The following is a 25,499-nucleotide window of genomic DNA, read 5'->3' as shown; positions in this document are numbered from 1 at the left end:
CATGTTGAACAGTGGCAGAGGAAAACTTTAAACGGTTCCATGTGTGTATGCGTCTGTGCTTCTGCGTGTGTGTGTGTGTGTGTGGGGCTGGGTGTGCCTGATGTGGGCAAACAGTAGGGCCCCTGTTTCTTCTGGGTTTGGCCCAACAACAGTTAAGTTCTGGACGTCACACTCGCCTCAGTGCTTAGCAGGACACACTGGAACTATTCTTGGGGCACCGGTGACATAATGGACCATCTCAGACAGGCACCCGCCCTCCCTACGTATCTCACAACGGACGGCAAGAACACAGTCAGCATCCAAACGGTGGCATAAGCAGGGACACAGCTGCACTTCTGGAGCTTGTGGCCTATAGCTGGTGTGCTCATTTGAGAGAATCATTTAGCGAGTGCAAACAAATGTCAAATGTAATATTTCAAATCACTGTTCAGACAAAAGATATACCAACATTCAAGTACAGCAGAAAAGTGCAGAATACTTGGATACAGGTTTAATCCCCCTTAAAATGTGTTTTCAGTGTTTATAGAAAGCCACATTTACTTTTTGCAGCTACAAAACATTGTTATTTGTGGGTGTGGCTGCTACAGACACACCCGATTGTTCAGAAACTAATTGGCAGCCATTAATTCAAATGTCTTCACCCCTACTTAAGACTGAAACTAACAAGTTTACAACCCTCTGTACAGGTGATTACAAGTTAATGAGGGGAAAGAAAGACAGTCTCTGACTATAGTAGGCGGTGTGAGAGAAAATGGGCGGTATGTTGCACTTCATAACAAAAAAGCTCCTTGAATGGTCAAAGTCAACACAGTTCACAGCTTGGGGATTTCAAGGAATCAATCGCAGTGTACCTTTAACAAGACAAGCAAGTAGCAGAAGAAGGGAAAATGAAATGTTTGCTGATGGGCTCAAGTTTCAATTTATACTAAAGACTGGCAATAACTAACCCAAACAGGAAGGCTACTCCAACTCCAGTGAACCAAAGCATCTCAAAGAAGCCTGTTCTGAGAAGCGGGTTTACTGAGTTATCAGGTACACTCTGCTGCTTGGAAGAGTTGCTATCATATTCACAGGACTGTGATCTCTGTGCTGGTTGTCATACAGTGTCTTCAGAAGACAAACTGGGATGTAACACTGCTATTCTTGGAAGCAGGGCAAACAGAAAATTTAGGAAGTAAACTGACATTATATGAGCCGCCATCCAGTTGTGGCAGTGTTTTATACCGAGTTCTCTTTTTCTAAACTGCTGTAAATCAAATGCCGCATTTCATATCACAATCACTGTGACGTTGTAAACGAGCTACACAGTCAAAGGAACTGATGTGGATCTACAGAGGCTAGGCTTGTCAACAATGAAGGCAGCATTCCAGTTTGTTATATCTGAGTTCTATTGAAGCAAAAAGGACATTGCAATCTGTTCCTGGCACCATCACATGCAGAGCTATAAAAAGAATTTTGTGTACCTTCATTTGATAATCATAGTAAGTGTTAGTATGGCATTGGCATTTAGCTCGAAGCACCACCATGCCCATAAAGCTTGCAGCTAATGTGGTTGTGCTATGGCTCTGCAACATTTTAGAAAAACGTAATAAATATCATGATGACAACAACTATTATTGTCACTGTCTTTAATGTCATCTTTAAAATGAGATTAATTCCAGGTAAAATAAAGCTGGAATAAAAAACATGTTAAAGGTACGTGAGCACCAAACATCCTCATTCATTGTCAAAACCATTAAAGTGGCCTTTTCACATTTTATCACGCATTGATTGCTACTGTCATTTTATCCCAACCTCATCATTTCTGGTCACACGAGTTTTTGTTGTTATTTACTTGAATACCACACACACCCATACAGTATGTTCCAGCTGGGCATTTGTTAGAGGAAGTTTGATGGGGTGTGGAGATATGAAAACAGGAATGATTTATGGGTAGCTCTGCACTGTTCTCAAATATTTACTACAATAGAGAACATGATAGGCGTTCTTTTTCTGTCTGTGTAAGGTATGACAAGTGTCCTGTATAACAAGTGTGTTTAAGTGTCAGTTCAAGTCTAGTAAGTGCAACAGCGGTGCGTTGCATAACTGACTTGTCTGTCAATCTCGAGCCGCTGTGACTTTTGATTGTGAGCATGATGTTGCTTTTTCATGGCAAAGTACATTCATGGAAAACCACAAGTAATTCTTTGTTTATGTCATGCTGATGTTTCAGTGACTTAGTGGCTTATAGAACTCACACTTGTACATAATGGTAGTGATCACAAGTTCATCTGGACCATCAGTGTCACAAATATGAAATAACTAGTGTTCTGAAGAATATAGATAATAAAGAATGTTGATATTCTTGGAAACCAGTAAGAGACTGAGCATGAACAGCCCCATTGCCGGTTTGCATACTCCCATGGGTTTAATTCAATCGCGTGACAACAGCTACTCTTCCAATGAAAGTGATCAGATTCAATCATGAGGGGTGTAAATCCAAGTATTTATCCACTCCCTGGTTACACCTTCCTTAACAAGTACAACAGGCCTCTGGTATCATGAAAGGAAATGGCTCAGTTACTCAAAAGAAAAGTCATCAGTGGGAGGTTCATTGTATTTTCTGGCCTCATTGTCAGGTTTTCCTGTTATTCGCCTAAATTCAGAGGAATCCAATCTGAGGAAATTACTTAAGAAGGTGAAAGAGAAGAAATGGGTGGCTTCCACATTTGATAACGTGGAAGTTCTAAACTACCTCATGAATTCTGAATTCAGTCTGAGAGGTTTCACATCTGTACAGGGGTTTCATTGTTACTGAAAAACCTATTTAAACTCGCACACAGCCCAAGCTCTGATGCCTTGTTGCAGTAAAGCTTTAAGGGAGAGGCGATTTCCTCAGGATGTTGCTACAGTAGCCTATGTGCTTGTGTGTGTTTGGAGTTTACGCTACATCTACATCTCAAGCTGCTGGTTTTTGTGGAAGTACAGGAATTTCTGGTGCTGATGCACGGCCCTTTGTTTACTGTTTGCTGTCTGTGAACATAAGAGGGGCCTTGGCTTGGTTAACACAGCAGAGACAGCTGATTAAAAATGTTAAATTCATGTCTCTACCATCCATCCCCTCTGCCAAGAACGGTGAACGAAACTAAGATAGTGAACATGATAAAACGCCACAGTACCTTAGCACAGCCTGATAAGCTTGCATGGTTGTAGTCTTGTTTTCTGTTTATTGGCCCTTTTGGTGCTATTTTATTGCGCGGGCACCAACAGCAACAACAAACAAACTGGGAGAAAGAAAGTTCATGTTACAGATTTTAGTAAGATCTATATCAGGAAGTGCTACTCTGTGTGCTTACCTGTCTGCAAATATGCACAGCTCAACATTTGCTCCATAGCCCTAAGGCTAGTCAGGGTATTATTACGTTTGAAAACATCACATTACATTACGTGTAAACGTGTTGCTTATAGTAGCAACACGTTTACACGTAAGTCGGTGTTGTCTGCAAACTTGGTCGACCCCGGTTTTAACCTGCCCTTAAGGTTAAAAGTGTAACAGGAAATGTACCTTTTGCAAGACCTTGGATCAAAAAGGGAAGCTGCAGGGTTCATGGAGGTGTTATCAGAGGAACAGAAATATGAGGCTTGTAAATGACACTTTTTTCATTTGAGTTATGAGTGAAAGGGCGTAATATCTCCCAGATAAATGACACAGATTTAATGTTTACCAGGAGCTTGCTGAAAGTGAACTTGTTGCCATAATTTGTACCACATCCAAGAATAGTTAACTGGACTCTGACATGGAGCTGCCCCGAAATTAGAAACTTCTTTCTTTTCCTTACGGGAAAGCTAGTTGTCTATTTATCTTTACCGAAAATGTACCTGCAGTGTTATTGTTTAATTTTCTACTGCACATTCAGCCAGAGTCCCATGGTGAGCAAATGGCCAAGTGACCCGACCTTCACAGGAATCACATGACTCAGGCTGACTGAGCGCAGTCATGAGAAGCAGAAGAAAACAGAAAACAGAAAGCTACATCTGCCACCGTGACTGCTCCTCCTCACAACTGGCTCCAGATGTCCTAATAAGGCATGTCAGGGGGTCTGTGTGGAGCAAAGGCAATGACACCGAGTCTGCCTTTTTCTCATCCAGTTATCTTTATGTGAGGGTTGCATCAGTCTGCTGATGAGCTAATTTCCTCTTTTCATCTGCCTGGGTTTAAGTATAACATGAGTAGGCCAGACGGGAGGAAGAGCGTGTCTGGGGGAATTCCTTACATCTTAAGGCTTATTTTCAAGTTTTGTTCAGTGTCATTCTGATACAGGGTTTCTTGAAATAGTTGACTGTTAGGGACATTTTTGCAGCAAAAAACTTTATGCCAAAGAGAGACCAACCAGTTGCGTAACATCCTAGACTAAATCAAAAATGTGACTTCATGGACTCTCTTGTGGCCACTGAATCCCCAGAGTGAGCTATTCATGATAAGCAGAATAAAAGGCGCAGAGCCCCTTGAATGGCTCTTATCACAATACTTTCCCCGCGCTGGGCGTTTCTTTGTATTCATGTACAGAAACACACTAATGTGGTCGAGGTACTAATTATGGAGGGCACTTATTTTGAAAGCAACACAATGTCCAAAAATGGAATTTATGGAAGCTGTTTGAGGGAGGGGGGGGGGGGGGGGGGGGGGGTTCAGCACGGATTCCTCTTTTGTTTTGACTGCTTTTAAGTCCCTTCCACTGCCTATTTTGTCACTTTAACTGTTTTTCGATATTGATAAATGTTGTGTCGACTGTTTTGTTGTGGAAATGCTCCTGAGCTCTGGGACCAATCAGAATCTAGACTAAACAGGAAGAGGAGGTGGCTTCCTGTACAGGCCCGAGGGAGTTATTGTTATAGGTGACTGTACTGAATCTACTGGAAGAACTTTCTAAAGCCGTTGGAGAACAATAGCTGAACAAAATCAAAAGTAACCCATGTCAGACTCATGTATTTGAACTAAAAAATCAAGTTACAGTCCGATAATGCGCCTGGAGCCAGGAAATGGTTAGCTTATCTTTAAAAAAGGGGAGAACAGCTACTCTACCTCTGTCCAAACTCTGCCTACCTGCACCCGTAAAGCTTCAGTTTACAGACTACAGGCTTGTTTTTTTTAGATTTGTGGGTGTCTAAGATCATAACAGCATTAAAGCAGACCATGACAGCACGTTAAATGACCTTTAAAAACCCAGGTTTCAATGTTTACCTTTCTGTTAAAACGCCAGGACATTCAACCAAAAAGCACTCTGAGTTGTTTTAGTGACGCTAACAGACCTTGGCCGTAAAACTTTTTCCAAACTGACCTTCTAAAGTTGGCGCACAGGATACCATCTTTTTTTTTTTAATTTGTTCAGAGGTGTGAATAATGTCAGTGTTATGTAAAAAGGGTCTATTCATCAGTGCTTCATAAAAGCAACACAGCCTTGGCTTTGCCTCTTGAAGTGTGTCACTTCCTGTCTTGTCTAGTAAAAAGCTTCCAAAAAACTGAATTTGTTATGTACCTTTTTTCTTTTCATCTATACTTTCTTCTTGGTTTGGCCCGTACATCATCAGTAACGTAACCTGGGGTCAGCAGATAATTGGGTCTTTCAACACCAAACTCCCTCCCTCAGAGGACCCATGAGTTGCCTCACTACACCACAGATCACAGAATGATAAAACCACACTACTTTTAAGTGATGCTTTCTCCAGCAACAACATCAATCCCTGAGTGTTTCTCAGGGTTGTTGTAGCATTTTTCAGCTGTGAATAGTCCTGTGAGAGGCCCCTCTCTTTCTTACTCACATTCCACTGACTAATATTGTCTACGATGTTTCTGCTTCTGGCTGCCTGTGAGTCCTCAAGTGCGTCTGTGAAAACTGTCAGGGGTGTCTTGCGCACGTCATCAGCAGAGCCAAAGAGGCCGCTGATGAAAACGACGGCAATGCTCTGGTTTTCCTGCTTGCGTCGTATGAAAGGAGCCGTTAGTCAGTCTTAAAGAGCCACGCCGTGTTGCTGGAGCTATTAATAGCCATACAGCCTTATTTTCTTCAGGAGAAAGCTGGCCCAGCAAAATCCCCCCTTTCCCTGCTCATTTCCTCCCCACCCTCCACTCTGCAGAATGCCATGTACTGTGACAAATCTCTCACAAAATTTATTTTTAGCCTCAAGCAACCGTAACCTCCTCTTTATACTGTGACTCCGTGTACAGAATCAACGCAAAACACCAAAGGCAGTGAGGTTAGAAACACGTTAGAAACACAACCAGCGACCCCCTCTGAGATATTTGACGGCTGATTCATTCATCAATTATTAGTGCAAACCAGACTTCACACATGACTTAACCAGCTGTAGTTTTTGTGTCGTCTGGTTTCGCAGAGAATCATTACAGCGCTCTTTAACTGAAGGGCCACACAAAAGAGTGGAGTATTTTTACAGTGTGGTATTTTTTTCTAAAGTCACAGGTAAGATGGAAAGTCATGAAGCACTTCATAAATTCTTTTACGCTTTAAAGAATATAAACATAAACATAAAAAATTCTACTTACTAGTTATTAGCTTTTAATCCAATTGCACATTTAACTTTAACAAAATTTTAATTAGCTCATTATGCAGAATGGCTGTGTTTCAGAATGTTATGTTACAGAGAGTTTTTTAATGTTGTATGATCAAAGCGGATCTTATCGTAAATACTTTACATACTGATTTCTATCTAACAGCAAAGCTACAATCAAAGTTTTCCGTATAGCTGTGCTTCCACATGTGTGGTGCCTTTGCCCTCAGGCTGTTGGGCAGGGTCTTAGTTTACAGACATGCCTTCAGATGTACATGATTTAGGAGTTGGCATCTGCGAGTGAGGTAAAACAGGAGGTATTTTGATAGGATCACCTCACTTTTATGAGCAAATGTCACTGTTCAGTTGCATTATTGAATCAGGGAAATTAGTTTGACAGGCTTCAATGAAGAAAGAAAGACATGTTGTTCCAGCCCTCACAAGGTGAACAATTTTTCAATTACTCATACCATTATCAGACACTGTTAATGTAATCTTTATCCCAACTCCATTCATGTACACATATATACAGCTAGATAGTTCTGGTTGATTCCTTCATTGGTGCGGTTCATTACTTCCCTCAACAAGATGTTCTCAGTTCCTCCAACTTGGCGCTCTGGTTGTTGGGGCCTGTGTGAAACAGTATAAATTCATGAGATCATACTTATTTCTGGTGCTGAACTTCACAGTTTGAGGACATGTCCACACTGTGCGTCATCGCAGGCTGTTTGAACTAAATATAAACCTAACACCTTCTGTGAAATTCAGCTGTTTTTAGTTTTAATGATTTCTGAACCTAAAACTGCATAAATGTTACACAGAATGATGAAACAGTGGCCTAGCAACTATAACCCACACAGATGCTCAGAGGCCAATGGCACATATCAGATTCATTATTAATAAAAAATAATCCTTAGCTGGTGTTTAGAAATGTGTCTGCACACAGTTTGAAATGAAGCAGAAATTAGCCTGGTTTAGCTAAATAAGTGGGTCAGTAACAGCTTCACTCAAAAGTCAGATACACCTTTAAAGTTCCCCAGAGATGTGAACAGTACCTATATTTTGTATTGACTGAAAATTATGTGAAAATAATAACACAAATGACTACTAAGTAAACAGAAACAGTACAAAGTATTAACCCTCAGCAGTGCAGGTAAGTGTCTGTTAAGCGTACACCTCTCAGCCTCACTTCAAACAGCTCAGAGACCTGACAAGACCAAAAGTCCAAGTCCTTGCTGAGGCCCCCTCTAGAGGCCACAATGCTTACTGCAACCCATAAAAATTGTGATTAGAGCACATGGCACACTGAAATTTATCTTGAGCAAAGGCAATGAGAGTCATTTAAATCAAAAGGGTTCATTTGCTTAGGTATAAATGTGCTTAGAAGATTTTATGGCAATTTGTCAGGTTCTAGTGAACCATCAAGTCTGTAGCTGTGAATGTAAAATGTAATTAATGAATTTTAAATGTGACTGGGTCAATTAATAAAGAGTTTTACAGTAATCCATCAAGTCTGCAATTGTCCATAAATTGATAATAAATGAATTTTGGCTCATGCCATGCCATAGACCTGCCTGGATTACCAAACAGGGAAACCAGGCAACAGCCCTGGAGCCAAAGACTCTCGGGGTTCTGAGGCTCTAAGCAAAATACAAATGAGTGAATAATTAAAGTGTACTGTGTACTTGAATGCAACACGACACATAAACAGATTAACACAGCTGAAACACTGCCATTAGAGTCAATAGGGGCCCACAGCTAATTTTTCCTTGGAGCCACCTAGAGGATCATTCTGGTCCCTGCAGGAGAACAAACACAGGCCAAAGAGATGCTCTTGTCTACACAAGCTTAGTGAATGATTTATTAGCTAGTAATTACACCATCAGCTGCAAATTACAACGCCTTTATAGGCGAGGTCTTTTTAGACCTTTGATACACCTTTGAGTCCACGAGGGGAGCAGATTCCCCCGGTCACCTCGCTCCTGGAGGAGGGCGCTCTCAGCTCAGTTTCCAGCACGCTCTGGGGAGGTCGTGTTGTACTGGTCTCGCCTGCCGGCTGCAATTCTCCCGAGTCCCTCATCAACATTACATTCGCCAACATTACCAGAGCGGAACACCACGGCACTGTGAGCATCACCTCACCTCATCATGGACTTCACTATCCGTGCAGCCAACGTGGAGGACTGCAAGGACATCGCGCGGATGATCATGGTTAGCAGACACGTGTGCGCGGGCAGTGCAGCTGTATATGACTCGGGAGGCATTTAGCAGCTATGACTCACTGTCTTACGTCAGTAGATCGCTTCATAAACGCGATGTTACTGTTATTTTATTATTGTGGTATAACTGGACGAGCTGCGTCTTTATTAGAGCGCGCACGCACCAGATGTGCATGCAGCTGCCAGAGCTGCCACTTAGGGCCATCTCTTTGAGTGCATACAGGATGTGAAGCTAATAGACTGGCACTGATTGATCTGTTTGAGGCTGGTTAAGGAATTGAGGTAAACCAGGACCAGTAATAAATAATGATAACTGATGTTATTGTTGTTATTATTTTTCCGCAGGAATTGGCTGAATATGAGAAAGTGGCAGACCATGTGAAAATCACACAGAGAGGTACTGCATGAAGAGCTGGGTAAAAGAAAAAAAAAAAGAAAACAACTTATATTTACAGTGCTCTGCCTTGACCTTACATTAAAACTCATTTGACCTTCATAAAAACCTTGATGGTTGGCAGACATTATCGCAGCAGAGATGAAAAGTTCATTCTTGACCTTGGAAACAGTATTGGTTAAACAGTCTCATCACAAAGTCCATTTAGTTGCTTTTCTGGAGCTTTTGATTGTATAAATTTTCATCCTTAGCAAATAGAATTTGTCAAGCTGGAGTTGTAGATAGTAAAATTTCCATTATCCTGAGCACTTTGGGGACTTTTCATCCAGTATTAACTAAATAGAACATAAGATGATGACCAAAGAAGATTGTGTGATATGATCAAAAGCTCCAGAACCACTACGAAATGGACCTTGTGGTGAGGAAATTATGGACTCTAAAATAAACTGTTATAATTTTATTAACATGGAGGTTTAAGGCCCCCTCTATGCCGCCTGAATAAAAATTTTGATGAAACGATGCTGGAAAAAAAAAAAAAAGAAGTTCATTGCCCTCAAATTTAGCTACAGCCCTGAGACAGTGAAAAGAGGCCACCACCTCTTTGTGAAAAGACCATGTGACGTGCGACCCTAATTTCTGGAAAAACTGTCAGCAGTCTATTAATTATAGGTGTGCCTTGTTTTTTATACGCAGACTTGGAGCAGGATGGTTTCTCAAAGAACCCGTTCTTCCATGGGATCATTGCTGAGGTGCCAGAACAGCACAGAACCAAAGAAGGTGAGGGAGAACCATCAGTGGCTGCGTTTCCTTACAACACTAACAACTGTCATAATCTGCCAAGCAGCTGTGTATATGTGTGAGCGATGGTGTTAAACAGATCTGTATTTTCACAGGATTACAAAACCATGTGACAAATAATTCTCTGTGACAGAAACTGCTTCCAGTGATATAACAGTAGGTGTTACCATCACCTCTCAAAAGGAAAACACCTGTTGTGACCTCTCTGTCTGGACTATGGCCAGAGGTGCAACCTGCTTCATGTGTCACCCAAGAAATTGCAGTGCAGCAGCATTTTTGTCTGCATTGTGTAATTCAGTGCTGATTAACCCTTCAGGTTCTGTTTTTCCAAACCAAAGTCTGAAGCAAAAGCTTTAAAATTTAATACTTAATGGGCGTGGTAAATGTCAGTTACTCAAGTTTGTGCCCATTTTAGTGCTTAAAGTGACTTATGTACGTAATTATAAATTTAGCCAACATTATTTATAGATTTAAACTATTTAAACAAGATGTAAATACTGTTATTTCTTCTTCCCCTAACCAGATTTCTTAACCCAAAGACTGACAATTTGAAAGGAGGTCTAGCTCACCAGAATAACTACATACTTCAGCAAAGAAGAAAAACATTCATTTTATTCTTGTGTGTTGAAAAGTTTGTAATTAAGAAACCAAGAGTGGAGAAACTTGTAATATCCTGGTACTTTTTGCAGAAATGGTTCAGCCAAAAGTGATGTTTGTGTGCCAGTATGACTTACAGAATGGTTTCTGGCACACTGTTCCAGCCCTCACCAAAACAACAAAAGAAATGGCCAGTTGCTGGGAACTGAGTTCCAAAAAGGGTAAAAATGGCCATAAAAATTCTCTAGACAGCTGTTGCAGTCGGGTCTTAAGTGTTTTAAGGCCAATCAATTGCGCAGAGTCCAAAAGTCCATTTTACTTCATTATCTTCAAGATTTTCAGCACTCACAAAGCTCTTGTTGCTTCGTATCGATCCAGTGGAGGAGACTATCTGTCTTCATGTGCTTCCTCCAGCCCTGCCCTAGCTCTGACGTAGAAAGCTGCACACTCTATGCTGAATTTAAATCTGCATTAGACAGCTGCTAATATAATTTTAGCTATGTTCAGCAGCTCTTAGCTAAAATTGTCTGATGTTGGGCAGGTAGCGTATAGTGGCTTTATCAGAGCTTTTTTTTTTTTTTTTTGCAGAAATCAGCTGACTGTGTCTGACCATATCAGAGCAGCTTTAAGCTAATTTACTGCATCTACTGAATCTCACCCTTAATGAGAATACCTTCAATAGAAGTCTCTTTTCTTCTTTTTTACAATAAATATAACATCATCATAACTTCATATAACATCATTTGAAATTGCTTGTAGTTCTGTTTATCCTAAATTTGTAAAGAGATTTGTTCTCATGTCCAATTAATGACAGCATGATAGTAAAGAAGGTCAGGAAAATTAGGTCACTACAGAGTTATAGAAATACTGATTAATATGCCCATTGAATTATTTTGTCAGCTTTCCTGGATTTCATTTTCTCTTTCTCTGAAAAGAATCTTATTATAACAGTTTATAAATGGGGAATTGTGCGGCACAGGCTTCTGAGCTGCTGCATTTAAAAGCCAGTCACCAGGTTCATCAGCCAGTATTTATAACTTAGTTACCTAATGTAACAGCATGCTGCTGATGTGGCCTCTCTCTTTACACACCACTTACATAACAAGGCTAACACACTGCCTTTCCCCAGAATACAGTAATGAGATCATCAACATACGCTCCGCTGCCCAGCTGGACCATTTTCTTCCATGACACAGGCCTTTTTCCATCAGTCACCACTGTCCTCTGTCCACTGGCCTCAGATATCTGACTCCATATTGAGGAGTGGCTGCCTGTGTTATGAAAAACAGGTGAAAACACAGACTCAAAGTTCAAATAATCCAGTGAAGGTTGATTATTTAGTCTCAGAAAGGGGCGCTGGCTGGGGAGAGCAGAGCAGGGACTGAAGGCTGGGCAGTGACAGGTGATTGATGACTGACCGGCAGGCCGGGGTATGAGTAGGGCAGCTGACTGACGAGGCAGAGGGTCGAGCTAAGCCGGCAATTTGAATTGGGATATGACAAATATTCTAGTTAACATCTCCTGTTTTTTTGACTGTTTGCTTTCAGGACATACGAAGATAGGCTATGCACTTTACTTCTACTCCTACAGCTCATGGTCGGGCAGAGCCGTTTTTATGGAGGACTTGTACGTGATGCCAGAGTTCAGAGGTACAGTACACTCCCTCAAAAATAAACATGGTATTGTATCAAGGTAGTGAATGTAATTTATGACAATGGCCGGGAGAAAATAAGCCAAAAAGTCAATAAAGCATATCTGTACAGTACGTACACAAAATCTCAAGTAATAATGTGGAATCTGTCTTTCAGGGAAGGGCATAGGTAAAGCACTTATGAGCAAGGTAGCGCAGGTGAGTAAAGCGTCGACTACTTATTTGTGACAGGAAATGGGAATGTACTGGGCTGTTTATACAAAGGATGTTAAAAATACAAATAATGCATGATGTGTCTTGCAGCTTGCATACATTATTGAAAATTTCCATCCCTTATGTCAGCACAGCAGTGCTCATGTCTGTCTTTTCATTTAATTTTGCTGTCCTGAAGCTGGGCCTGGCTGCCGGCTGCAACCAGCTCAATTTCACCGTTCTGGACTGGAACAAATCATCTCTGGACTTCTACCTCAGCCAGGGCTGCTTCGATGTCACGGCTAAAATGGGCTACCACTGTATGCGCTGCGAGGGAGAGGCCCTGGAGCACCTGGCCCAACCCTAACCACCCAACTGGGCTCATGACCTCTTGACCTTTGCAACTATGAGGTCAAACCAAACAGTGCAGGGATAGAGCGCCACTCATTGCCCCTGTTTCGAAACTTGACAATCACAACCATCATACAGATTTCTTGAAAAAATTTAATTATTAAAATAACTCACTGACTGCTGAGGTCCCCTTTAGTTACTGTTCCTACGTCAGCCGTGCTTGCCATGCCAGGCTTTTCATTTCTAGCCAGTGACTGCAGATTCTGCAACAAACAAAAAACAATAAGCCAATTAACAAACAAAGCTAATTGGCATATTAGTTAATCAGTCAAGGGTGTAATATAATGTTAAATAGCTCTGATAACCTTACCTCTCGGCGTAAAAGGTGGGAAAAAAATGACAAGACAGGATGCGACAGGTTAAAGAAAGTCTCAATATAAAGTGTTAAACCACGACTGTCCTGAAGTGAAATATTTTTTTTTGCACAAAGATCCAGAAAAACCTTAAAAACCAGGGTGTATGTTTCCTTATATGACTGTTTTTGGGTATCGTATCCCTTTAAACTCATGATTAACTATGACAACAGCAACCAAAGAGTCAGTCACCTCTCCCCTCGTCTTCCAGATGAAGAGCACTGTTAAGCTGTTGTGAAGCACAATGTTATTTTTTTGCACTGTTTTCTTCCTTTTAAGCTATGTACATAGAGGGTTCTTGTCATGAAATTGTGCACTGAAGGAATCAGTTGGGTTCAATCTAAAACCTCCTTCCCTGCTGCCAAACAGCAAACTCTTGGGGCTGGTTTCAAAGTAATGGATGAAGCTTAGAATCAAACGAAAACAATCCATCTGGGAGAATTTGAAAAATAGAAGAAAATCTTGGACTGGGCTCGACCTGCGTCTTTGAACCTGTCCAGCTAAAGTGAAAGTGGCACAACTTAGGTCTGAACTTCTGTTTCATATCCAGTTTACTTTTTTTTTTTTTTTTTTTATAAAAAGACGGCTTTTTGTATCATTTCCAGGCAGTTAATGAAAACAGTCTGAGTTGTGAGTTATATTTAGTTTTTTTTTTCTCTCACTCTAAACAAGTAAGAGCCTCTGACCCTCCTTTGTAGCTTTTGCAGTTTGCATTTCTTTCCATACTTTGTTTACAAAATAATTGAGTAAAGAATGTGTGCTTGTTTTTTCCGTCTTTGGGACACTGAGTTGTGAAATGACCGTGTATGTTTGCTTCAATGTGCAAAAACTACAGATTCCACTGATGTGGAAAAGTACATTTAATGCCTTGTCATCCATGCGATTACAGAGTGCATGACCCAAAAATCAATATAGACTCCAAGGGACCATGAAGAGATATTTATATCCTTTCTTGTCTGCAGCTTCCCATCAGAATGCCAGCCCCAGAGCTATAAATTATCCAACTTGTAACTCTTGTTTCCAACATGGATTCCTCAAACTGTTTCAAAATCAAATCAAAGTTCAACCCTGATTCCCATCAAATCCACTGAGATCTTTGCAATAAATCAAACGACTTTAAAGAGCGACTTTGCATTCAAAAGACTATTAAATGTTTATTCAGATGTTACTGTGCAGGGTGTAACAGTCAGCGTAAGTAGACAAACCAACCATGTTAATGCATTAGGTTTATTTCCTCAACTTTGGTGCTGTTTAGTTGTCAGGAAGAGCCTAAGTGTGTGTTACCCAGTATATGTTCATGTTCACGTGGTGAAATATTTCCAGTGAGTTTAATACTGGAGTTAGTGTGTTTTTAAAGGTTATGTGCTGTCATCTATGTTTTCTGCCAGCAGAGGCATACGTCTTAATGTGTTAATGTGTCAGATGTCGTCTCTGAAATAGTTAAAAATAAACATGGTCACGGTTGGGTGAAAACTTTGAATCCAAAACATTAAAAAAGGGCTTCGTGGGATCAAATAAATTCTCTCAACCCACACAGGAGCACGACAGCCCTCCTCTGAAGTTAAAACAGGAAAGATCGATTCATTGGTTTTTCACATGAGTGAAATGTCTGATGCCGCTTTTTCACCCAAGTGGCCACAAAAAAGTAGCTTTTAGATTTAAGTGTCATTTGCTCCTGATACATTAGAAAATACCAAAAGCCATATTACACTTAGCCTAGAACCTGCATGAAATTCAAATGTTGGTTTTATAAAAGTATTTTAGGCTTCCTGTTGTCACCCATTCATTCTTGAAAACCAAGAGTGCGTTTTACTGTTTGACTTGTTTGACACTGATCAGAGGAATAAAACCTGCAGTTGAATAAAGTGATGTGATAATATACAGCACAGCTGTGTTGAGTTCACTTCTTCAGTCTGAGTGAATTCACTTAAATAAAATGTGAATCTAAAATTATTCATGTTTGGAAAAATGAATCTTTGGATTGAAAAAAAATAATTGATAAAAAAAAAAAAAGATGCTTATTTAGTGTAAAATTATTGGCACTAGGGAATTGCATTTGACCTCTAGGGGGAATACTAACACCAGCTGTGCCATGAATCCCAATAAAGTGTTAAGATCATAGACCGTAGGTTAAGATACAACTTTTGCTTGTTTGTAACCTGTCCATAGCAATCAGCCAAGAAAGGAGAAGACTGTTAGCGAGTTAACATAGAAATGAACAATCAAAACTTAACTTTTTGTTTTGTTTTTTGAGGCACAGAGGATTCACATAGTCTGCAGTTTGCTCCCATAACAACTTCATAAAAATCCACAAGATATTGTCAATAACCTCAGGTCTCAAGGATATTGAAACAAGGAAAAAAATCTGCCGCACTATTTTTATTATTTTTTTTATCTTCTAAAAGTATTCAGACTAAACAGTCTGAAAAGTGTTTACAAGTCACTGACCTGTGACAAAGAGTGGCAGAGAGATTCTGCTTTGTGTTACAACATTTATGGACTCTAGATTCATTCACAAGGTTTTTTTTCTTTATTTCACTGGAGAGCTTTATCCCACACGTTTCTATATGGAGAGGCTTCCCCGTTACTCTGTATATCACCTGGGACAGTGGACAGAAGTCCATCATTCGTATCTGTTACCTTTAACTATACACTACGGCCACCGTGTGGTCACAAGCGGAACTGTTACACGCGTGGATGGCACATATTTTCAAGGCATGCAAGTTGATGAAAGTGATTTGAGGAGCAGAGGAAGCTCCGGTGCGCCTCGTGTATTTTCTTTGCGCTCATCTCGTTGATTTTTACGGCAGATGAAAGCTGGTATCACAACATCAGAGCTCGCTGCGGGCGCACGGAAAGTTCACCTCCAAGTCTTGTGTGTGCGTGCGTGTGTAAATTCACGCTCCTGTGCGCTCAGACAGTCTCTCTAATGGACTGACCCCCCAGCACGCTGGTTAAAGGGAAGACAAGAGAGCTGAGTCAACGAATCACAAGGAGAAGGATGCAACAGTTGATGTGCGCAAGTTGCACAGTTTTCTTGTGTTTGGAGACGGCGTGCACACTCGGAGGATGGTGGCTTTGATCTGTGTGGAGCAAGGATCGGATGTTTTGTTACTTTAAAACTGCTTCATTTGTCAGATCAACCGAAAATTGAACAGAAAGGTGTTCCCGTCTAGCAGTGGGTGTTAGTTACAGGCTGTCCACTTGCGCGGCTTTCTAACCAAAATGGACATTTGGACAGAAATGCATTTGGAGGGACTTCATGCTCTGCTGGAATGGCGTTGAAGTGCGGATTTCGGATGGTCTGCGGCGGTGAGTAGCAGTGCAGTCTGCACCAACATGCATCGGATTCTGCAGAGGAGGCGAGTGCGCAAGCTGCGGGTCGTCTGGGCTTCTCTGGCACTGGTGGCTCTGTCTCTGGCCGCATGCAGCGCGCTGTTTACGGCGTGGACATGGCGACAGACGCGCGACCTGTCTCAGTCCTTTAAGATCTTGCAGGACCGACTGGAGCAGGTTTGTATCATACTTAAAAACCAATCAAGCATGCAAACACCCCCTCTCTGAAAAGCACGCTTATTTCTACCAACAATAATATTTACTCGCCTCCAACTTCCAACTTTTACAGACCATCAAGTGTTTGTTATGTAACTTCTTCTGTGGCTGCGGTTACGGGAATCTTCGCGGGGGGTATATGGAAAAATGCAAGTTCATACTTCACCCCCTGCTCTCCCCCCCGTGCTCTGTTCTATTGCACCATTTGTCTGCTTGGCACTTTTATTGCTTACCAATAAGCGCAGTCAAAGTTGTGTGGAGTTACTGCTTATTTTTGTGTCCAGCCCCCACCCCCCCGTTTCCCCCCCGCCATGTTTAATTACTCTGGTGCCAGTTGTGCTCCAGTTTTATCTCAATTTACTGGAAAGCCTCAACTATTTGGCATGTGAGCACTTTATACCTAACTGACTGCACCGAGACTTGAGGCGTGAAACAGGCTGAATGATAGTGTGGCAAGTGTAAATCGTCTGCAACATGCGTAGCCTCTTCTCATGCACAGGTCGGGATCAACTACCATTTCAGAAATCGGCCTTAGATCCTGTGCAGTCTCATGCAAAGTGCAGTTAAAAAAAAAAAAAAAAAAACTTCTTGCACTTGCAGCAAATGTTAGACTCCAGCATGAGGTTGCATCACAAGGCAAGTTATTTCTAAAAGCAGCCAAAAGGAGCTGATGGAAATTCTTCTGGTTTCAAGCTCACAGCACTTACAAAACCAGGTTGCAGTGGATTTGAGATCAGGCGGACAGGTTGGCTGTGTATCATGCTGAAAGACCTGCACATACACAGACGTAGACACACACACACACACATACAAACACCCTCAAACTGGACACGTGGAGTGTTGATGCTGGAGCCTTTCCCAAGGGGCCCCGTTCTGTCCATTTGACCGTTTTCCAACTTCTGATGAGAGCCAGTGAGTGAACGTCTGGAGAGAGAAGAGCAACTCGCTGCCTCCATTTCCACAGTAGCTGTACATTTTAACACTCTTTCCCTGATCCACCTCTCTTCTTACTTCATGTAGGCCTCCTTTGGTCATTCAGTGGGCCCCCAGCCAAGCATTTAAAACTTTGCTGGCTTGACAAAACTCATTTCTTTCTGTAAAAGGGAGTAAAGACATGTGAGGAATGCAAAGCACTAAAAACATGCATTAGGTGTCGCAACCAGTCTCTGAGGAAGTGGTAGACCTATTCTAAAGCTAGGCATGGCAGCAGGGGCAGGATACTGGAAAAGATGAGCCTGTTTATGTGGCTGGCTGGCTGGAAGAGGCCGTGAGGGATCTGTGCCAGAAAAAAGTCATAATAAACTTAATGGACATTTGTTAATAGTGTGGTTTTTCTCTCTCTTTCAACAGGTCAATACACAGAGGAAGGCCATTGTTCAGCTCATTCTGGAGAAGAGAGAGCTGCTGGTGGGGCAGAGAGTGAAAAGAGATGGTACTGCAAATCAAAAGTCTTCCCGAGCTGCATTTTCTTGACTTCAACACCACCAATACATCGCAGTTTTGTTCTTTTTAGCCGTCCAAATCACCACAGACACAATATACTTACTAACTGCACTCTGTTGTTTTTTTGGGAAGAACATTTAACACAAATGCTGGCCAGTCTTGGCCCACATGCCACTATGGTCAGGTCTAGCGGGCCACAGGCACTACCCGCTGCTAAAAGTTGACACAGGAAAAAGTAGGCAGCTGGATGACTGTTCCAGAAATTACAGGTCTGACCAGAACGGCCTCGAAGCCCAGAAAACCAGCTGGCCCGGGAGCGAGGCCTTGTTGCACGCTTTTGGGCAATGAAATTGATTCCCCCACCCCCTTGAGCATACGTCTGACACAGCTATGATTTGTTGTGAAAGCGGTGATATTTGATGACCTATCATTGCTGTATTTATAGCCTCTGCTTGCGTCACCATCACGGGATTGCTTGATTGTTCACATTTTGTCCAAGAGTGAACCCTCAAGACTCTTTAGGGCTGGATTTTAGTCGAGGCATGAATATCCAAATTTGATGAAAGGATTCATTTAGAGAACAGCGTATCTCGCCAGAATATCTTTATTGATATCCTGCAGGTATTAGCTTATTTCTTTGGTAACTGATATCTGATCCTGTCCTCCAAAACGCATTAAACACTGTTCAGAAATTCATGGCTATCAATAGAAAAAAAAAAAAAAAAAAAAAAAAAGCCCAAACAGCTTTTTCCAGTTTGTGGAAAGTTGACCACCGCGGTGCAGCGTTTCAGCAGGACACTGCTGTTATGTTCTCTCCTGGTGACTGACAGCTTAAGTCAGGAAAATCTGGCCAGCCTGAGGGCTTTACGCTCACCCATAGCAAATCCTAAGTCTACAGGGTCACCCACCTGTGAGTTATTTTAGCAGGGACTTAATATTCCTGTATGATGGCGGGGGCCCTGTTGAAACATAAAGTATGTATTTCACAGTTCATACATACAGTATTCAAGTTGTATCCATGTTTGAAATCACTCCCCGTAGGCCTGATTGCAGAGCTAAAATAAACCTTTAGTCAGTAACAAGAGCAGCCCTTCTTCAGCTCTGGCCTTTCACTGTTTTATTTATTGTATTTATCCGAGCAGAGGCCATAGCTGTTGCTTCACTCTGTTGTTAATCGACTCTTTTGGGTCACAGAGCAGCCAAAGACCCTTTTGACTCTTTTTCTGGCACTTCATTTCTCTTATTTAGCCTTCTAGCACATCAAGCTTTGTCTCTCGGGCTACATTTAAGGTTTCTCATCCACTTTACCCCTGTCCATCTAGTCTCTTTCTGTCCCCCTCCACTCAAAGCTCTCCATCCTCCTCCACTCCATCTCTCTCCCCCTCTCTGTATTCAGTATTTTCTTGATGACTTCAACCAGCTGGCACTAAGATTAGTCCCGACAGGAAAAAAAAAAAAAAAAAAAAAAAGAGGCACACGCTCCTGACTGAAAATAACAGTTTGAGGAAATATACTGAAGCACGTGAAAGGAAATCCTTTGCCCATCTGCTTACCGCGTTAAAACGGGCCAGGTTGAATCTAAATGGCTGCAAATTAACACACGATGTTATTAGACAGATACAGATGGGAATGATTGTTTTATCAAAAAAAACCACAGACGTTATTTTCTTTGCCATTCAAACTCATATTCAGTCTTTCTCTGCCCTCTGAAGGGGGGACGCTTCGAGGGAGGAATGGAAATGGAAAGAAAGCAGCGTCTCATTTTGAGAGTAAGTGGCTTGGCAGATCCCTTATAGCCCTCTCATGTAGCATCTGCTGAAGTGGTTTCAATCATATACCCCTATACAATTGCACTCATAAAATATTAATTGACTTTCCCTTTTCTTTCTATTTCAATGTCTCTTTCCACCAGTAACCAAAGTCTCTTCCCAGCAAGGTAAGAGTCATAAATCTGAAGGGTGGTGGATAATCTGTGACTCTCTATGAGATTAATAACCTTGGATATATGTATATACATATGTGTGTGTGTGTGTGTCAGTGGGAGAAGGTGGTGTGATTAAGGGCTGGGAAGAGAGGACGTTGAATATGAGTAAAGCAGTGAGGTACAACAAGGAGCAAGGCACCTTCACTGTGGAGAAAGCGGGCGTCTACTTCCTGTTTTGCCAGGTGAGCTCGTTTCACTTCCCCCAAGTGGCCAAAAAACCATAAATGCAGCTTTAAATTGCATAATGCCATATTTTTAGCTTGGAAATGAATGTCATCACACAGTGTCTATAAAATTTAGAAGACTGAATCTCTGTAACAGTTGCTGTTATAGAGAATCAGTCTCAACAAAATTTATATTTTCACCTTGATTTGGGATCAAACTTGAATAGTAAAAAAAAAAAGAGTAAAAAGTATGGTTTTTAGCAGATAAGATTTTTAAACAATACACTGATTCACAATATGGTTTGTACAAATGTCAAAAGTAAAGGACCTTCCTTTTAAAAGGTTGAAATGAAACTACCAAATTTCAGAAAATAGGGAAGAAAGATTTTTCCTCTTAAATTTGTTTCCCTGAGGTGAAGTGATGAAAAGCCTGGTGATCTCTGTCTTCTTTGCAGCTCGAGTGAGTCTTGTTACGAAGCGGCTCCATAAAAGCATTGTGTAGCGTACTTGTTTTTTTGTATGGAGAGGTGAATATCAGGTTTTGGGTAATCTCACGCAGCCAGACCTCTGTCTTGTCAACTTGACAGAGGTCTGGAGAAAATCTAGCCAAAAAGGAAAAAAAAATCTGTAAGCAGGGTCTTGGAAATTTCCAGGACAGTCCAACCAGTTTTTTGTTTGAGCTGAAAGAAGCTGTACTGAGTAGAGCTGAAATCTCTTCATAACTTCATTCTCTTGGTAAAATGGAGACCGTGTTTTGGGATGATGATCTTCTTGCTGTTTGTCTCCTCAGGTGTTGTTCAACGATCAGCAGACTCAGTATGTGAAGCTGGATGTTGTGACCACGGGCCCGAGGCCTCAGAAGCTGCAGTGCATAGAGGGCTATGCGACGACCCCCTCCGCCGGGCCGCACTCTTTCCACTTTGTGAAGTCGTGCCAGGTGTCCGGCCTTCTGCGACTGGATAGAGGCACGGAGCTCCAGGCCGTCACAGGCTCGTCCTTCAGACTCCACACTGTGGGCAGTCCCTCCGCCTCGCCTCACGTCTTCAGCATCTTTAAAGTCAACTGAAGCACGGCGCTCATCTGATCTGGGTTGGAAACCTTTTAAAAGTACATAAAGTCATCTGAGAACACCAGAACTTGTTTTTGTATGGATCGGATATTTTTTTTTCTATGTGGTAAAACAGTCATGAGCAGTTGAGGGCATCACATCCTGCTACAGCCGCTTCCCAAAGACGTTAATTTGAAAGACAAACCTGACATTTGTGGAAGTTGTTGTGGAAATTTTCGCTGGACAGTGGTGCTGTTTTGGAACACAAAACACAGATTTTGGATTAAAACCGAGACCCAAAGTGGACAAAAGGCCTCAATGAATGTCTGCCGGGAAAACAGATGTGATGGAAGCTGTTCTGTAGATAAAGAGCTTCATATAAAAAAAGATAAAATACTTGGATGTTCATCTTAGCCTTCGTATCATGTAATAAACTGTGCTTACGCTGTCTTTATAAGACTGACAGTAAAGCTGTGCATGCACCTTTCACTTTTATATCACCGGTTGCCTCAAGAAGCTGAGAGCACATCTGCAAGCATCAGATCTCGACACTATAAAAGCCTACATGGGTTGTCATTGATATTTTATACCATACAGCGTCTGCGTGTGTGAAATCTGATGGATCAAACAGTTCTTGTTCAAACTGATGTTATGATCTTTAAAATACAATGTGCTGTTTTTAATGCCTTTTTACATACTTTGTACATATGTCACACACATTTTACATATGTGCATATCGATTTAGGAACTGGCAAAGAAAGTGGAACATTTTAAATGACATGGATGTGAATTTGTGCTGTTTTCTAAGGTCAAATTTGATTGTAAGGTATTATTATGTGTTGTATACTTGGCTTTACTTTTGAAAAGTATGTGCAAGTTATAGAAGCATACAGCTCTAAATATAGCTTTATCTGTTTGACACAACAACCATCACTTCCATACCTATATGTAAATTATCTTTTAATTGTTCATTATCATACCATTAATACCATAGAGATGAAATCATGATACAGTATTGGGGAGGCCCTAATACATTCAGGCTTAGTTTAAGTAAAAGTTGATGTTGAATTTCACAGATTTTTGTATTAAAAAATGAGCATTGTTAGGTTTTTTATTGTTCTGTATAATATAGTTCTTTAAAATCAAGTTGTAGCAAAAAAGGAAGAAAAGCAGTGTACTCACCATGGCACTGTAAAGTGAAATAGGTCAACATTGGGTAAATTGCCATGAAATTTGGTGCACAGATTCATGGTCCCCTCAACTAAGGCGGTAAACAGTGTTAACACTTTTTTGGGAAATGTGACATTTAACCTTATGTTTAGGAGTTACATTTGAAAGATTAAAACTCAATCAGCTCTGCATCCATTTCAAATCATTCAGTATTTGGTTTCTAAAAGCGTCAACATTTCGTCAGGCCCCTGTTTTTGGTTTCTCAGTCACATTGTAAGGGCGTCACTTCTTTATTCTTTTTGGAAATGAAACTCCCTCCATTCTTTCATATGCTGCTGCTTTCTGTAATATTTCCTGCTACAATACAAACACCATGTATTTCTAGCCGTGGGATTCAGCACTCCCACTCTTGTTTATAAGTAGTTTTTGTGGACGGACCGCATTGGTTTCTCCTCAGCACTTTACTGCAGCAAACATAGTGTTTTTAATTGGAGCCAAACATTCATGTTTTCAAATGGAAAAAGTATAGACTTTAGACATATATCCTGTTTGATTTCCTCATCGTTTTCCTCTTCCCTTTTGTGTCTCACTCATCTCCCCCGCCGCCCACCACCCGTATAACCCAAAGCACCTCATATTTTCCTGTCAGCACCAATCAAACCGCGCGCACACATACACACACACAATCCCCTGAGTGTCCTCTGCACACACACACACACACACCAGCAGCCATCTAAATTTTCACTTCCTGAATCTGAACCTGAACCACATAGCTCAAAGTCTTTGAGGAAAAACATGCCTCATCCCTCCCCCATCACCCCCACACACTTCCCTGCCCCGATTCCTTTTTTTCTAAATGTCAAAGTTTATTACCACCTCTTGTGAAGTCTTCTGAAGAAGTTTTCTGTAAAATGATGACGTATGCAATGCCTGGACATTTATTTTTTAATATTCCTTCTCAACTCACTCATCATAAATGTTGAATAAACTTTTTTGTGTTGTTTTAGAAATGCTTTAGTTTCACATTTGTTTCTACAAAAAAAAAAAAAAGCCTAGAAAAAAAAGCTTGTGTGTCTCCAAAATGTGATCAAATGTCTCTCTGGATTAAACTGGACGGGATGTACAGTACAGCAAATTAAAGCTGCCTAAATCATTATTTTCATTTTAACAATGGGTCAAATGATTATGCATGAAGTTAATAATCTCCAGCTTTTAAACACAGTGGATCATTTAGCAGCCAATGAGCCTGATACTTCACTCAGGAATTAGTGGAGACCAAAACAAAGCTAAAAGGAGAGTCAATATCAGACTTATATTCACCAGGTAGCCTCAAACATGAATCCAAATGAATGCTAATGCTGCTCTATGTCTGCTGCATGAATGAAAACGGTTAGGTAACATGTCAGCCATAACAACTTTATCAAGGTGATGAAATGTCTTACAGCCCATTGTGCTCCACCCCAAATACTAAAAACAGAAAAATCCGATACACTGATATAGTATAGACAATATACAGCATAACTATAGTACTGAAAACTACAATAATAGCTCTTATGCTGAACAATGTATGTCATCAGTAAATAAAACAGAACAGCTGTAAACTACATCAAATGTACCAACTTCCCAATTTAAACTCATCAATAAGCAATAATAAATAACTGTCAATACCACATCTAAACTGAGAATGCTATGAAAACCAAAGACATCAAACCAGACACTAACTGGTCATACTGTAATTCATGGAGTTCAACCAAGGATCGAAATTTAAGCACTGCCTGCAAGTTTCTCCACATAAAACCATCAGCAACATGACTGAAATATAAACGTAGAGTTACTGTCCAGTACAGAAGATCATCCAGTCAGTCCATATTTTATCTATAATGAACCAAGTCAGTGTGCACTTAATGGGAGCTGACATAATCCTCAGACTCTTCCACTAGGAATCATGAAGCTGAGATAACAATGAATAGCTGTGTATCATCAATCTGTTCTGAATAACAGAGCAGGATGACTCTTCACCTTTAGTCATCCTGAATCACAAACCATCTGCTCCTCAAGGTTGTTGTCGTGTGTATGTGAATGAGTGTGTGTGGGAGACGGGGGAAGGTGTGATAAAGGCCTGTGAAAAAGAGATGGATGAATCACCGTGTCATTCTCACAGCCTCCCACAGCCTCGACACCTTCCTGCTTCTATGCAGCCACACACACATCAGTGCAGATTGGCGGAAATTTTTATTCTCTGAAGTCAACTGTTCTCTATTACCTATAAGTTGGACGTCAAGCTTTGTTACCTTAATATATCAAGGAAAGCTAAAAAGAAAAAAAAAGAAAAAGCCATCTTCTCACACTTTTTCCACAGTTTGAGAATGACCTGAATAACCTTATCTACTCTTGGTGGTTGAGAGTAAAACCCTTTGGCCAAAAGGTACTTAGAATGAAATTGAGCATCACAAATGTTAAATTTTACAGCCTATTTAAATCTACAGGCTTTTACTTACACAGGGGATCTGAGTCATTTAAATTTTAAGTTCAAATCGGGCTAAACCTTTCACATCAAGCTGAAATATATATACAAGAAATGGGACAAAGAGAATTTCATTTTATAATTTCTGGACCACGGTGAAGCCATAAATGTTCTCTGTGTTCTCAATCTGCATTTACATTAGTTAAGTGTCCACTAAGCTGTCATAAAAAGTAAGGGCTTGAAATTATGCAATAAAGAGATCATAAATTCATATTATATGGTATTTGCACAAAAAAGAGATAACATTGCCATCCCTAAAGGAAGACCACTAGCATCGCTAAAAAAAAGAAAAAAGAAAAATAAAACTATAACAAAGCGTGCAAAATCCATTTACCATCTTAAAAACCCACACAGTACCTTTTTATAATTTCATTCGGTTTTATTACAAACAAAAAAAAGAAAGAAAAAAAAGGAGATGCGTCATCATTGACATGTTTTCACTGCCACTCATCA

At 40.8% G+C, this 25,499-nt stretch overlaps 2 protein-coding genes across 2 annotated transcripts; both read left to right on the top strand.

The window, feature by feature from the left end:
• The first annotated feature begins 8,611 nt into the window (after nucleotides 1–8,611).
• On the top strand, nucleotides 8,612–13,699 carry sat2a.1 (spermidine/spermine N1-acetyltransferase family member 2a, tandem duplicate 1). Its single transcript, XM_041031333.1, has 6 exons — nucleotides 8,612–8,757; nucleotides 9,111–9,162; nucleotides 9,853–9,936; nucleotides 12,102–12,203; nucleotides 12,363–12,403; nucleotides 12,597–13,699. The coding sequence occupies exons 1-6, from the start codon at nucleotides 8,695–8,697 to the stop codon at nucleotides 12,762–12,764; spliced, it is 510 nt and encodes a 169-aa protein (XP_040887267.1). The 5' UTR covers nucleotides 8,612–8,694; the 3' UTR covers nucleotides 12,765–13,699.
• A 2,216-nt stretch (nucleotides 13,700–15,915) lies between these two features.
• On the top strand, nucleotides 15,916–23,528 carry tnfsf12 (TNF superfamily member 12). The gene is made up of 6 exons (XM_041031375.1): nucleotides 15,916–16,674; nucleotides 18,064–18,145; nucleotides 19,869–19,925; nucleotides 20,069–20,092; nucleotides 20,195–20,322; nucleotides 21,095–23,528. The coding sequence occupies exons 1-6, from the start codon at nucleotides 16,501–16,503 to the stop codon at nucleotides 21,368–21,370; spliced, it is 741 nt and encodes a 246-aa protein (XP_040887309.1). The 5' UTR covers nucleotides 15,916–16,500; the 3' UTR covers nucleotides 21,371–23,528.
• Nucleotides 23,529–25,499: the final 1,971 nt, after the last annotated feature.

The sequence above is a fragment of the Toxotes jaculatrix genome, chromosome 23 (genome assembly GCF_017976425.1).
Source record: "Toxotes jaculatrix isolate fToxJac2 chromosome 23, fToxJac2.pri, whole genome shotgun sequence".
Classification (NCBI taxonomy): domain Eukaryota; kingdom Metazoa; phylum Chordata; class Actinopteri; family Toxotidae; genus Toxotes; species Toxotes jaculatrix.
The sequence above is the reverse complement of the archived record's forward strand: the minus strand, read 5'-3'. Positions and strand labels throughout refer to the sequence as shown.

Excerpts from the sequence above, each read along its gene's own strand:
- sat2a.1 (XM_041031333.1), top strand. The coding sequence starts at position 8,695 with ATGGACTTCACTATCCGTGCAGCCAACGTGGAGGACTGCAAGGACATC. Across the intron at positions 8,758-9,110 it reads ACATCGCGCGGATGATCATG|GAATTGGCTGAATATGAGAA; the intron begins GTTAGCAGACAC and ends ATTTTTCCGCAG. Across the intron at positions 12,404-12,596 it reads TTATGAGCAAGGTAGCGCAG|CTGGGCCTGGCTGCCGGCTG; the intron begins GTGAGTAAAGCG and ends GCTGTCCTGAAG.
- tnfsf12 (XM_041031375.1), top strand. The coding sequence starts at position 16,501 with ATGCATCGGATTCTGCAGAGGAGGCGAGTGCGCAAGCTGCGGGTCGTC. Across the intron at positions 19,926-20,068 it reads AGCAGCGTCTCATTTTGAGA|TAACCAAAGTCTCTTCCCAG; the intron begins GTAAGTGGCTTG and ends TCTTTCCACCAG. Across the intron at positions 20,323-21,094 it reads TCTACTTCCTGTTTTGCCAG|GTGTTGTTCAACGATCAGCA; the intron begins GTGAGCTCGTTT and ends TTGTCTCCTCAG.